Source organism: Nelumbo lutea, chromosome 1 (genome assembly GCF_056320005.1).
Source record: "Nelumbo lutea isolate HS-2025 chromosome 1, American lotus-T2T, whole genome shotgun sequence".
Taxonomy (NCBI): Eukaryota; Viridiplantae; Streptophyta; class Magnoliopsida; order Proteales; family Nelumbonaceae; genus Nelumbo; species Nelumbo lutea.
The window spans coordinates 39934074-39948008 of NC_142684.1; the positions used below are offsets into that span (position 1 = coordinate 39934074).

The window sequence follows — 13935 nt, forward strand, 5'->3', positions numbered from 1 at the left end:
CAAATATTGGAACACGGTTGCCATTGATTGGATTCCCTAATTGGGTGGCTTTAAAAATTAAGAATATTCAAAAAATTCAGAAAATTAGAATGGGAATTTTGGAGGAAGTTTTAAAAGAGAGTAGAATGACACATTGACACGTGAACTTAGTCGCTTTATATATATAGAATAGATTAATTATATAACATGTTATATTATATTTTGCATAATATATGTATAAATTTTATTTATACAATAAAAAATATATATGTTATTATTATGGGCAGGTGGAGACAAGTTGAAAATGAACGTCCTAGTGGGGCTGCATTTTTGTTGGGTAACTTGCTTTTGCTTTTTCAATAGAGTTTGGGGACTGCAATTTGTTAACTTTCTAGAGAATAATTATCCATTCTTTTATCAAATCATTGTGTTCATGTAGAAGTATTTTGAAGGGTTAAATTATTTACTAGGAGTTCCATTTAGTAGGATTTTCATGGTTCTGACCGATAAAGTATTGCTTGGTCAAATCACAAAAGGCCAAAGAAAAACCTGAGCAAATAAACTATGCAGTAGAAAATCCCATTCGACCTTATCATATTATTTAGAGAGATCAATTTTGAGCCAAGAAAAAAAAACCAGTGGCACCACTAAAAGCATTTTGGAATGGAGAAAAAAACATCTTTTTAGAAAACCCTTCAATCTACAAGCAAGAATCTTAGCAACAACCAATAAACATTTTCCAAACCTATTGGATGGAAATCACCAGCAGTCTCCATTGTATCCTTTTTTTGGAAGCAAAACAATGCGAGATTCATTGATAGTGACAACGAGAGAAGGTTGCAAAAATAAACTTTTGATGAACCGGCAAGTCTTCACCAATTATTGACCATCCATTTTGAAAAAATAATGCATGCAGGCCATTGGGCCCAGGACCCTTAAGAGGAGCTATACTGAAAAGAGTCTGCTTAATTTCCAAATCATCTGGTACAGCAGTAAGAATCATATTCTCATCAATAGAGATAGCAAAATCTAATAATGAAAAATTTACATCAAATGCATCTTGTGACTATCTGACTCAGGAAGGATGATTATTGGAGATTAAACTATTATTATTTATTAGAGATTAGAGTATTAACTTAGTTGAAATTAGGAGTGTTCGCGGATTGGTTCAATTTAATTGTAAGTTGCTTGGACAACTAAATTGACCTGGTCAGGTTGGGGAGTTGGCCACCTAAAACTGATTGACCATTAGTGAAAATCGGCCAACTCGAGTTGTGTCGATTTGCATCGGTTTGGTTGATCGGTTTAAAAGATTAAACTTAAAAAATTAAAGTTAAATTTAAAAAATTAAATTTATGATATAAACTATTTTAAACTAACAAATATGAGAATTTTTCCATTTCCCATATTAAAAAAGTTATACTAAAAATATAAAAAATTAATATATATCTATGGTCGGGTCATTTGATTTTGGTCAATTTACAAATGGCCAAAGTTCCAACTTGGTCAGGGTGAAAAATTGTTAAACCAAAGCCGATTGGAAATACTAAAAAACCAACCAACTCGGGTCGAGTTGGTCAGGTTGGTCGGTTTTCATCAGTTTGATGAACAATCCTAACTGAAATTAATGATTTTATTTTTCTATTGTTTTGTTTTCGCTTAACAAATTTCGTGCATCGCATGGGTCCCGCTAGTAAATAAATAAATTTATTTGAATAAATAATTTTAAAAAATTTGTGTATTAATTACTAAAAATATCAAAATAAATTGATATCTCAATTATCTTATACGTTTAATGTTTAGAATGGTTTTGCTTTTGTAATGGCAATGAAAAAGAAGGTAGGGTGATGTGGCAAGAAGCTTAGAGTCTAATTATGTGGCAAAATGAGGGGCCTGGGTAGAGTGAAGGCATACCTATACTAAGCCAAATTTGTTATGTTTATTTTTTATTATTTTAAACTTGAATTTCAATTTAAATTATTATTTTTTCTTTTATTAAATTTTAATTTTTTAGTAAATTGTTATTGATGTGTAATTTTAAGTTATGATTTTATGCTAAGTTTATTATTGCTTAAAACTTATAATAAAGTTAGAACCTTTTATTATATAATAAAGTATAATATTGTTAAAATTAAAAAACAATAATTTGTTTTGAATTTCTGTTATGTTAGTAATTTTTAAATTGAAATTAAGTTTTATTACTTTGTAGTTATAAAATTGTTATAGTTAATTATTAATTTTATTACTTTAGTTTTTTTATTTGTTTTATTGTATTATTTATTTTTTCTCTTATTAGTATTTTAGATATTTTTACACATCTTATTTCAATGTTTAAGTTTTAACTTAAACTGTTTTTTTTTTTTTTTAGTTTTAACTTAAACATTAATATTCCAATACATTAATGAAGAATTAAATATATGTATTTAGAAGATAGAGATAAGAATAAATAAAGAAAAAGATAGGGAGTGAGAAAGAGGTGTTAGAATTAGATGATTTATTGTGAGGTACATCAGATGTTTTAGGATGAAGTCCTAAATGGTGGAAGTAGTTTAGGTAGCTTAATTCGAACACGTGTGTGTGTGAGAGAGAGAGAAAGAGAGTTCAGATAGACGTTTATGGGTAAAGGAGAATCTCTGATTGGTTGTTTCAAAACCGACATGAATCTCTCATTTTTAGTTTTTAGGTTTCATTTATTTTTATTTTATCAATGGTGTTTTCTAGATTAATTAAACAATTTTTTTTATCAGTGTTTTCTAGATTTCAATGGTGTAAAAGCCGCACTCTGGCCAGATTTCAATCATCCTCCTGATGATATGATAATTACAAGCGCAAGTTGTATATTTTTCTTCTGTTTTAGGGTGGAATAGGGTTTGTACTTTGTAGTAATTTGTAATAATATCTACATATTCAGCTCTGCCCATGCAAGAATTTATGCAATGATAAGGATTTTTTTTTTTGGGGTAACAATGGGAAGGAGTTTAAGATGCAATATATGCATCAATTTCTAGGTATTAACAAATTATCAAAATCATTAAGACTGTTTGGAAATGATGTAAATATGTGAAGTGTAAAACAGTCCATATAAATTGCAAAGTTGGGTTAGTTTTGCAATGAAAAATTTACCATATTACCAAACAGACTTTTAACTATAATGGATGCAAACACGAATTCCAATAACACATGCCCTTTTTATGAAAACCCCCCTTGAATGCAAATTTACTTTTTTTATTGATGTACTTTTTCATCTTATTATCAATATAAATATACATTGAAAAATGCATTTTTTCATTAGTCAATACATAAATGTAATGTTATCAAACACAGGCAGAAGTAAATCAAAGTGCAAATTTACCCTAAACCAGGATTTACACTCCATTTGCATCGTTTCCAAACGCAGCCTAAAAAGAAAACATACGATGCAGGTGCATTTGAAACCCAGGGACATCTGAACAGTGTGCACCATACAGAAAGTAAATGCAGGGAAAGTAGAATAATGATAAATTGAGAATGAGTGGAAATAAAAGCGAATGAATGACATCTCAGAAACTTGATACAAACTAAAGTCAGTGCGTAACGATACAAAGTCCACTAGCTGCGTTAGGGGATGTACTATTGTAATCTCACCCTTATGCACAAACCAAATCTTGATCCTTCTTTACAATAAACTCCCATCCCCCACCAACGTATACTAGAAATATCAAGGCAAGCATACCATAAATACCAACAATACAAGACGCAGATTGAGATCCTGTCCAACCAAACAGAGAGAGAGAGAGAGAGAGAGAGAGAGAGAGAGAGAGAGAGACCTCACAGAACCCAAAATGGCCCTCCACTACTGGTACTATCATCAATCTCCCCCCACCCCATATGGCAGATTTAACACACTTGAAATGGAAAGAGTTAGAATCAAACATATGCATCATTCCCAGTGCCTCGATGGCAGTCAAGGGCATAAGCCAGACTGACACCCACCACATGGGATTCGACTGGCATAGGAGATAAACAAGACACAAGCTCCAACAGGCCCACTTAAGAAGGATGTACTTTTACGGTTTTACCCCCTTGTCTTCGCCCTCTTCATGCCTAGACTGTTATTGAAGGGGGACAAAGAACCAGACAAGTGCGAGACTTCCTCACGGAGTGTACCATTGAGCATTGCTAGCTCTCTAAGCTGTTGCTTCTTAAAGAAATCCTGACATTCATCCTGGAAAAGAGGGAATTTCTATTAGGCAAGTAAAGAGAATAATGCAATAGAAACTATAAATTAAGCCATTTCAAGAGATACAAATTCGGAGTTAGCAGAATGGAGGCAGCAAATTTACCACAGGTTTGAGTAAATCTTCAAGGATCTCACGTGCTTGCATTAAACGGGCATCAACTATTTCGACTGGCAATTCTGCCTCCACGAGTATGTGGAGAGGTTCATTTAAATGCTCATATCCTGGTTTTCCTCTCACCATTTCTTCCTATCAAAGAAAGTAGCAACAAAGTTTAAGAATCAATGATGATATTTGTTGAGGACTGTAAATCCCAATTTTAATAAAAAAAGGAGCACATCCCTTGTGAAAAGACAGAAGGCAGTCAAGGCACCACTATAAAAAAATAGATGTGTTCTAATGACTACTCTTCCAATAATTAAAATTAGAAAGAAATATTTTTTTCCAATATTTTCATGATTAAAGTTACAATGGAACAACCCAAAGCAAAAACTATTGTACTTCTAGAATATTGATAATTGATGAAAGGTTACCATGCAGTTTTCCAACATTTTCATGTTTAAAATTACGAAAAAATGGCCTTATGCTATTTTAACCTCGGAATGGGACCTCTTTTTTCCTTTGAAACTTAAGGCCATGACAATATTGTGTCATCCTAAAAAAAGGTGATATCCTCATCCATCCATCCATACATGCTACCAGAGTCCAGAGTACATAATTAAAAACCATTAAAAAATGGCTTCTCCTCCAAATATTGGGATTTAGAGCAAAATCAGACATTAATCAACATAACAGAGATGGCAGAGTAATGTTGGTGAATGAGTCTGGTAGTGTGCTAGTAAGAATTCCGCTGGGCCTGGTATAGGAAGTCAAGGAAACAGATCTAAATTTAGCTTGCATGTCTTGAATTAGATAAAAAGCCCAGTAGGAAAACATGTATCGTCTTCTCTTTAGAGTCCTATACGCATGAATGGATAATAAAACTAACTTTTGAAACACAAAAGCACAGTTCTTAGTTTGACAGAGGTGTAAATGTTACATGTAGACATCTTTGGAGACAATTTCAACTTATTTTGCATGTACGGATGTGTCTCCAGATGCATGTTATTAGAAACCACAGAAAAGAAATACTATCATTACCCGAGTTGGATCTTTGATGCTCCCACGTCCTCTGATAAGGACACGGCATTCAGTACTTGCTTCAACTCGCTTAAGAGAGTTCCCTCTAGGACCAAGAAGACGGCCAACAAAGTTGTACTGAAAAGTTTAATAAAGGAAAAGTCTGTCAAATCTTGCAAAATAAGAATGCATCAAATGGGGAAGTGTTTTCCTTTTTAACTTACATTGGGATACTTGTCCACAGGAATATCCACCAGGATTGTTTTCTTTACAATGAGACCAGACGAGCTACCCTGTGATCCAAGCCAGCTTGGTGTTGGTGAGGGCTGTAATAGTCCCGACCTCTGTGCATATAAAGACCCCATATGATGTTAAGCAGAACTAAGCAGTAAGAGCTAAAAAACTACTTGAAAAAGCATGTTACCACAACATTCCATTTAGACAAACTACTGCAATTTCAAATATTAGATTCAGCAAGAGAAAGAATGATGCATGAATTCTAAAATATCCCTTAACAGTCAAATAAGCACACATTCAAACAACAGAAGTATAAAGCCAGAAATCATGCTAACATTTTTGCATAACCACAGAAAATTTAGAACTCTATAACCTCTAAAGAAATGTAGCTCCACGTGATGAACCACATTTTGTGATGCGATTATACTACCTTAACTTATCAATCAAATGGTGTGGGCTTACATGCAAAATGGATACAAAAGAAAATAACATATGAACGTAACTAAATTAGAACCTCAAAACAATCAAGCCAATACTACAGAAAAAAAGGGTCACCCAAAAACTTGTTAGGACAAGTAAGACCCAGGAAGAGCAGAATGAATAATGTGGCTATGGCTCACTGCAATATCCAGAAATCAGAAACGATGCAGCCATGTCCATATATGAAGAAGTAGACTACTGAATATTGGACTAATCCTTGTTTGATTTCATGGGAGGTTTCCATTAATGAAGCTGATGTTATTGATAAAAAAAAAAGTACTGGGGGTTTTAAAGGAGAAAAATTTTGAAGATCTAAGAGGTTAACTATTTTGTCTGACAAAACGGAAGGGAAGTGGATTGTAAATGGAACCAGACCACATAAGCTAACCTATTTGTTAGTTCTTGATGATTGTTAGTCTCAGTCTTCCTGTCATAGCAAAAATGGAAATTCAATCTACATCATTCGTATAACGTAAAAGGTTAGTAGTAGATGTAAGAAAATTGTCAGGAATGCTTCTAATGAGTAGTAAAATTAGATGGAAAAAGAAGTTATGTTAATGGTTAGTATCCGTACTTCTGATTGAAATGCTGATGCCCATCCATTCATATCAGCTCCTCCTCCATTTGAAAATAATCCTCCAGATGTCAGGGGGCTAGCATGTTCAAGCCCACTTTGATCTAAAAGTGATGCATTCCCCAACAGTGTGGTTACACGCAATATTTCTGCTCCAAAATGTAAATTTCAAGAATAAGATGTACCGGTTAGCATTTGTTAGTCAGCAGTCACCAGAAAATGGACACATAAATTGGTCAATTAAATGGGTTAAGATTAGAACTCTCCTAATGGAATGATGTTAATTTTTTTTAAATCATAACCTGAAACATTAAAAAAGATGTAGCTTATGTCTGTGAATTTTCATTGGATAGTTACCTAGAAGAATTGGACCTATGCCAAAAAGAGACGCATAGATTTCTAAAGCTTAGCTTATATGGTACAGCTTATGTGCACAGAATTGGGTATGTAATTCAAACTACACTAAGTTGGTACCCAAAACAATAGAATTGTAAAACACAACATCCAAAAAGTAAGCATGAACAGAAAGAGCGAGGGGAAATTTACAAAATTAGCAGTTCATACATACATAAATACATGCATTCAACTGATGCAGGAACAAGGGTATTTACTAGAATTACAAGTCAACAGAAGCCAATGAAAACTTTTCTCTACTATCTTTGACACAATGGACAAATGAAACAGAAAATTTTATATAGGCAAGCATAGGCCTAATCATAGACATCCATACTGCTCCAAACCATGTCATGCATGGAGACATTGAAATAAACAAGAGTACAAGAGAAACCATGCCTCAGGCATAAAATCCCTCAAGTCACTAAAAACGTTGAAGTATCATTTAGTGAAAACCAGACAGCCATTCTATGTTCAGCATATAATTTACATTCCAGTTCCAAAGATATTGGCAGAAATCAGGATTATGTCTCACACAAATATGCATTACATGGCTTTTTTTGTATGGTCTGCCTACCTGAACAAGATTCTTACAACAACCTGACAAGGAGAGGAATGCTGATTGATTCACCAGAACGTGTGTTATGTTTTATGTAACAGGCAGAAGAATCAGTTGATCACTTGTTATTGCATTGCAGTTTCACCTATGACATATGGGTGAAAGTGTTCAAAATCTTGAATGTGAGGAAATTAATAGTGGAAGGGGACACACAATTGGTGGTTAACTAGCTCCGAAGTGAGGAAATGAAAATGTGGATCTATAATAATGAGAAGAAAAAAATTCAGGTGGCTAACAAGAGATATGGAAATTTCCATCAGTTGGTGCAAGTGTAGTGCTAATTCCATCGCAGATACATTAGCCAAACAAGGGTTGGGATGTCAAGATCTGTTCTGGGCACAATTGTAAGAAAGGGATGCTGTCTAGAGGAGAGTGAAGCCCTTTTATCTCTCAATGTCTTTATATGTATATTTACTATTTGTACAATTCCATTTTCCTAATCTTAATGAAAGTTTACAGTTATTGATTACTAAAAAGAAAGTGTTCAGGATCTTTGCTATCAAGAGCTGCTGTCCGGTTTCATCAGAAGCTTTTGTGAAAATAGCGAGGAAGCAAAGGCTATTCCAAAAGCAAAGGTTGTCTGTCCCGCAGAAGTGTAGCAGAAAATAGTGAGGAAGCTGTTATCCTGGTCATCAGCCCAGTTCTTTAGATAGAGCAAACCTTAGTTCTCTTTTTGAGGTTGAAAAACTCAAATAGGATTGTGGTCTAATTCTGTTTGTACTCTCCCGATGTACAGCCTTTGGTTGTACAAAGGTTTTTATTATTTTGAATTAAAGAAATTATGCTTTTACCTATTCTTATATATATATATATATATATATATATATATATATGGCTGGAAAATTAAACATTCTTGCATCAAACTCAAAATGCTGGCAAACCAAAATGAGACTTCTCCAATTTTGAATAGAATCTGGCACATAAATATCATGCATGCCAACCAACTCAGTGATATGTGATGAGAAATATCCACCTAGGCATAGCATGTCTGCCTCATCTAATTGTGGGGTGGGGTGGGGGGTGGGGGTAAGCAAAATGAGATTCAACAGACCTCCCCCATTAAATGCTATACTGGTTATATATATATATATATGGCTGGAAAATTAAACATTCTTGCATCAAACTCAAAATGCTGGCAAACCAAAATGAGACTTCTCCAATTTTGAATAGAATCTGGCACATAAATATCATGCATGCCAACCAACTCAGTGATATGTGATGAGAAATATCCACCTAGGCATAGCATGTCTGCCTCATCTAATTGTGGGGTGGGGTGGGGGGTGGGGGTAAGCAAAATGAGATTCAACAGACCTCCCCCATTAAATGCTATACTGGTTGAGCTGAATGCAACTAATTTATCTTACTTCTTCGCAGTTTTCACATAGGGAATGGTTTACTAATCCAGTCATTAGCAAGCTTCTCCAAACTACCAAGGAATATTTTACTGATAAACTAATTTGGAGCTTAAAAAAATCTCCATAATACTTTCCCCACCTTAAAAATTATCCCAAAATACCTTTCCACATGTTCAAGAACCATCTTCTGTTGTTAGCTTTTACGTTAAAAATCGTGGATGACCATTATCAACTAAGAAAAATCACGACAAGGTGGGATATATGGCTGATATGAACAATGGGATTGAAGATGTGGTCAATCCTATGGACTGTCTGATGGACAGGAAGAAAAAAGGCAGAGACAAGGGGCCAAACTGGAATTTGACAAAACAAACTTTCAAGAGGAGATAAAATGGAGGCAGTGATCTAAATGTTTTTGGCTAAAACATGGTGACAATAATATGGAGTTCTTTCACAAAACAGCTAGCGCTAGCAGGGAAAATCTGTTGAAAAAACTGGTAGTGAATGGTGAATTGGTAGAGGACAAAATTAAAAGTCACATTGTAAAAGAAACTTTACAAGGAAGAATGGGTGGACCGGCCAAGATGCTGCATAAGGAACAGCGGAGACCCTCGAAGGTCTCCAGCTCATTACAGTGGAGACCTTCGAAGAAGATGCCGCATAAGGAACAGGAACGCCGTAACCCCAGGAGTGTGAAGAGCAGTGAGGTTTTCGACTCTGAATCGGAAAGATTGACAGACGATGAACTTTCTTATTCCAATTCAGATTTGGAAGAAACCATTAGCTTGGGAAGTATCGACCTCCAAAAACCAAGAGATATACTGGAAGAGGGCAGCCTAAACACTGAACTGTTATTCCTAGAGGAGGAGACAGATTCGCAAGATTCTAGTAATATCAAAACGCAAAGAAGAGTGAGCCTTAGCAGCGGAGAACAGATCTTTCCCAAACTGGGTATGCTATGCAAAAGACAGGTGGAGTTGGGAACACTTAAAGAGGTAAGGCAGAGTGCATCCCGGCCAATAAACGAGTCCATTCCATATGTGCAGCCTAGTCAGGACATCAGGCCAGAGAGACAGGAATCAGACTTGGAGCCTTACCTAAGGATTCATGTGGAGGGAAAGAGAAGTGAAGTTTCTATGACTGTAGAGGGTGACGAAGTATTGGTTGTACCTTGTTAGAAAGGAAACAAGAGGAGTTAGAATGGATTTGGGAGCAGATTTGTGCCCTGCTGAAGGAATATAAACGGGAGGAAATGATAGAGGTGGATCCAAAAATCCCTGAATCAGAGGCAAGAACTAATAGATTGGGGCAGGAATTAGGAAATAAAGGGTAGAATAGGAAGTCAGTGGGAAATAAGGGTAGGAAAAAAAAGAAAGAAGGGTTCTAAATGAAGGAACACTATATTGGAGGGCTAAATTCTTGAAAGGTAATGAATATAAGCTGGAATATAAGGGGTTTGGGTAGTACCAGAAAAAGGAGATCGATTAAGGAGCTACTTAGGAGAGAAAGACCCGATGTTGTGATGTTGCAGGAGACAAAAGTAGCTGAACTGGATAGAAGGTGGGTCAGGGAGATCTGGAAAATAAGAGGGGTAAGATGGTGCTCAGCTCCGTCATGGGGAGGCTCGGGGGGAATAGTAACTTTGTGGAGGGAGGACTTCGTAGAACCAGTAGAGGAGCTAATAGGAAACTTCATTGTATCCCTAAAATTCAGAATGGTGGAAGATGGATTTATTTGGGTGCTAACAAATGTGTACGGTCCAAATAATCACAGAGAGAGGAATGAGTTATGGGAGGAGCTTCATGGAATAAAAGGCTTGTGGGAAGGTCCTTGGTGTTCCGGGGGGGCAATTTTAATGCAATAAGATTCACAAATGAGTCAAATAATCCTAGGCAGGCCATTACAACTAGTATGAGGAAGTTCAATGACTTCATAAATTCCTGTGAGTTACGGGAGCTTCCTTTTACTACAGGCTACCTACACTTGGTCCAACTTCCAAGAAAACCCAACCTGCTCAAAGCTTAATAGATTCCTATTTAATGAGAGTTGGGAGAGCCACTGGAGAGGTTTGGTGGCTAAGGCCCTACCTAGGATAACCTTTGATCACTACCCTATAGAAGTAGGACAAGAACCTCTTGGTAATGGACCTAGACCATTCAGGTTTGAAAATATGTGGCTGACACACCCGAACTTCTTGCCTAAGGTTAAGGAATGGTGGAGTGAAGAGATGAGAGAAGTGAAATGGGATGGGGTTAGATTCCACAAAAAATTAAAAAGGTTGAGAGGCAAAATAAAAGAATGGAATAAGGATCAATTTGGAAGAGTGGAGGAGGTAAAAGCTAGATTACTGGTTCAGATTGAGGAGTTAGATGCAAAAGAATCCCAAGGGATGATGGATGAGCAAGACAGAGAAATGTGGAGGAAACCGAAAAAGGAGTTAGAGGAGACTTTGTTGAGGGAGGAGATCTCTTGGAGAGAAAAATCCAGACATAAGTGGATCAAGGAAGGGGATAGGAATACCAAATTCTTTCATGCTTTGGCTAATGGGAGAAGGAGGAAAATTTTGATACTAAAGCTTGAGGTTGATGGTGTGGAGATAACCTCTCAAGAGGAGATTGCCAATAGGATTGTGGATCACTTCAAATCCATCTTTCAAAGACCCTTAGAGAATCGGTTAATAGTAGGGGAGGAGAATTGGCCAACTTTGAACCAAACAGATAAGGGATGGCTGGAAAGAATGATTGAGGAAGAGGAAATTAAACAAATAGTTTTTTCTATGGATAGGGCTAAGGCACCAGGTCCTGACGGATTTACAATGGCATTTTATCAGGACTGTTGGGACATAGTCAAAGAAGACTTAATTGGAGTATTTAGAGAATTTGAGGATAAACATTTTGTGAGTCCTGGAATCAATGCCACCTTTATAGCCTTAATTCCCAAAAAGAATGACGCCAGACACCCCAAAGATTTTCGGCCAATTAGCCTGGTGACAAGTATCTATAAGATTCTGGCAAAAGTGCTCTCTAGGAGGATCAAAGCAATTCTCCCCTCTCGTTAGCCAAGCACAAGGAGTCTTTATACAAGATAGACAAATTACAGATAGATCCTTATTGCAAACGAGAGTGTGGAAGAGATAAGAAGATTGGGCAAAAAAGGATTTGTTTGCAAACTAGACTTGGAGAAAGCCTATGACTTAGTGGATTGGAGTTTCCTGCTGGAGATGTCAAGAAGACGTGGATTTGGGGATAAATGGTGTAATTGGATAAGAGGATGCTTAAACTCTTGTCGTTATTCAGTGTTGGTGAATGGGGTGGTTAAGGATTTTTTTCCAACCAATAGAGGCTTGAGACAAGGGGATCCACTCTCCCCTTTCCTCTTTACACTTGTTGCTAATGTCTTTAGTAGGATGATCTCCAAAGCAGATGAGGAGGGCAAAATAAAGGGATGGAGAATAGGGAGCAAAGGCATTCTAGTAACTCACCTTCAGTTTGCTGATGATATTGTTATTTTCTTTGAAGAGAATGAGTTGAGCAAAGTGGAGAACCTTAAGATTTTAATAAATACTTTTGAGAGGGTCACCAACTTGAAGGTAAATTTTGATAAAAGTTGTGTGGCTGGAGTAAACTATAGAGAATAGAGAGATTGAATCCACTGCAGAATGCTTAGGTTGCAATATTTCTTCTTAGCCTTTGACATACTTAGGGCTACCCTTAGGAGCCAACCCTAAAGAAAGTAGCTTCTGGGCTACCCTTAGGAACCAATTGGAAAAAGAATTACATTTCAATAGGGGGTAGGTTGACTTTAATTAAGGCTACACTTGCCAACCTTCCAACCTTCTTCCTTTCAATGTTCAGGATTCCTCCAAGGGAGGCTAAGAAACTGGAGAAGAGAATGAGGAACTTTCTATGGGAACCAGGAGAGGTTTAAAAGGATCAGTTGATCATATGGGAGATAGTTAACAAACCAAAGGAAGAAGGGGATTTAGGGATAGGGAACATAGTGCTGAAGAATGTAGCCCTTCTAGGGAAGTGGCTATGGAGATGGCCCTAAGAGAGAGAGAGATTATGGCATGAGGTGGTGGCAAGCATTCATGGTTGTGTAGGAAATGGTTGGGAGTCCGGGATATCTTGTCGAGCTACCCTTACTACACCTTGGAAGGCTATACATGGTATTCTCCCTCGCTTCCTCAGATTCATCAAGTGTGATGCTTGTTCTGGTAAGCTATTCTGTTCTGGGAGGATATTTGGGTGGGTACTCAACCCCTCAAAGATTGTTTCCCCTTGCTCTATTCCCTTTCCCTTCACAAACATAAGCCAATTGCAACTTTTCTCCCGAGCCCGTTAAACCCCTTATCTTTAAACTAGGACTTTGGGTTTCATAGCGGGTTAAGGGATGGTGAGTTGAGTTGTGTTATTGAGCTAATTCATTTACTAGAATCCGTTTGCTTGGACACCACTTCTTCTAATCAAAGGCTTTGGACTCCTCTTCCAAAAGGTACTTTTACTTGCACTTCTTTTCTAAAATCCCTCAGTTCTAACCCCATTTCCCAAGGATTATTTGTCAAAGAAGTCTGGGCGCGACCTATTCCCCCAAAAATTGTGGTATTCTGCTGGGAAGTCTTCTATGGGAAAATCAATACTTTGGAAAACTTACAGAAAAAGAGACCCTCGCTTTGTCTTCCCCCAAATTGGTGTTCCTTGTGTAAGGCCAAGAATGAGGACTGTTTCCATTTGTTGATCTCCTGTTCCTTTGCTACAACTATATGGAGGTGGAGCCTTTGTTTATTTGGAGGTAGGTGGTCTATGCCTTCTGATTTAAGCTTGTTATTCAACCCATCTGTCTTTGTTTGGCACACTAGAAGAGGTAAGGTCATGTGGAATGTGTTAGGGCAGACACTTTGTGGACTCTTTGGGAGGAAAGGAATGCAAGAATTTTCTTAGAGAAGGAAAGAGTGTTAGATGA

General features: G+C 36.7%; 1 protein-coding gene across 1 annotated transcript in view; it reads right to left on the reverse strand.

The window, feature by feature from the left end:
* Positions 1-3491: 3491 nt before the first annotated feature.
* Positions 3492-13935, reverse strand: part of LOC148874357 (KH domain-containing protein At5g56140-like) — a 29503-nt gene continuing 19059 nt past the window's right edge. Inside the window, exons 3-7 of the mRNA XM_088964459.1 lie at positions 6607-6755; positions 5540-5659; positions 5337-5453; positions 4302-4445; positions 3492-4183 (exon numbers count right to left, since the gene is read on the reverse strand). Of these exons, the coding sequence (XP_088820585.1) occupies positions 4034-4183; positions 4302-4445; positions 5337-5453; positions 5540-5659; positions 6607-6755 (680 nt within the window). The 3' untranslated portion in view covers positions 3492-4033. The remainder of the gene's footprint in view (positions 4184-4301; positions 4446-5336; positions 5454-5539; positions 5660-6606; positions 6756-13935) is intronic.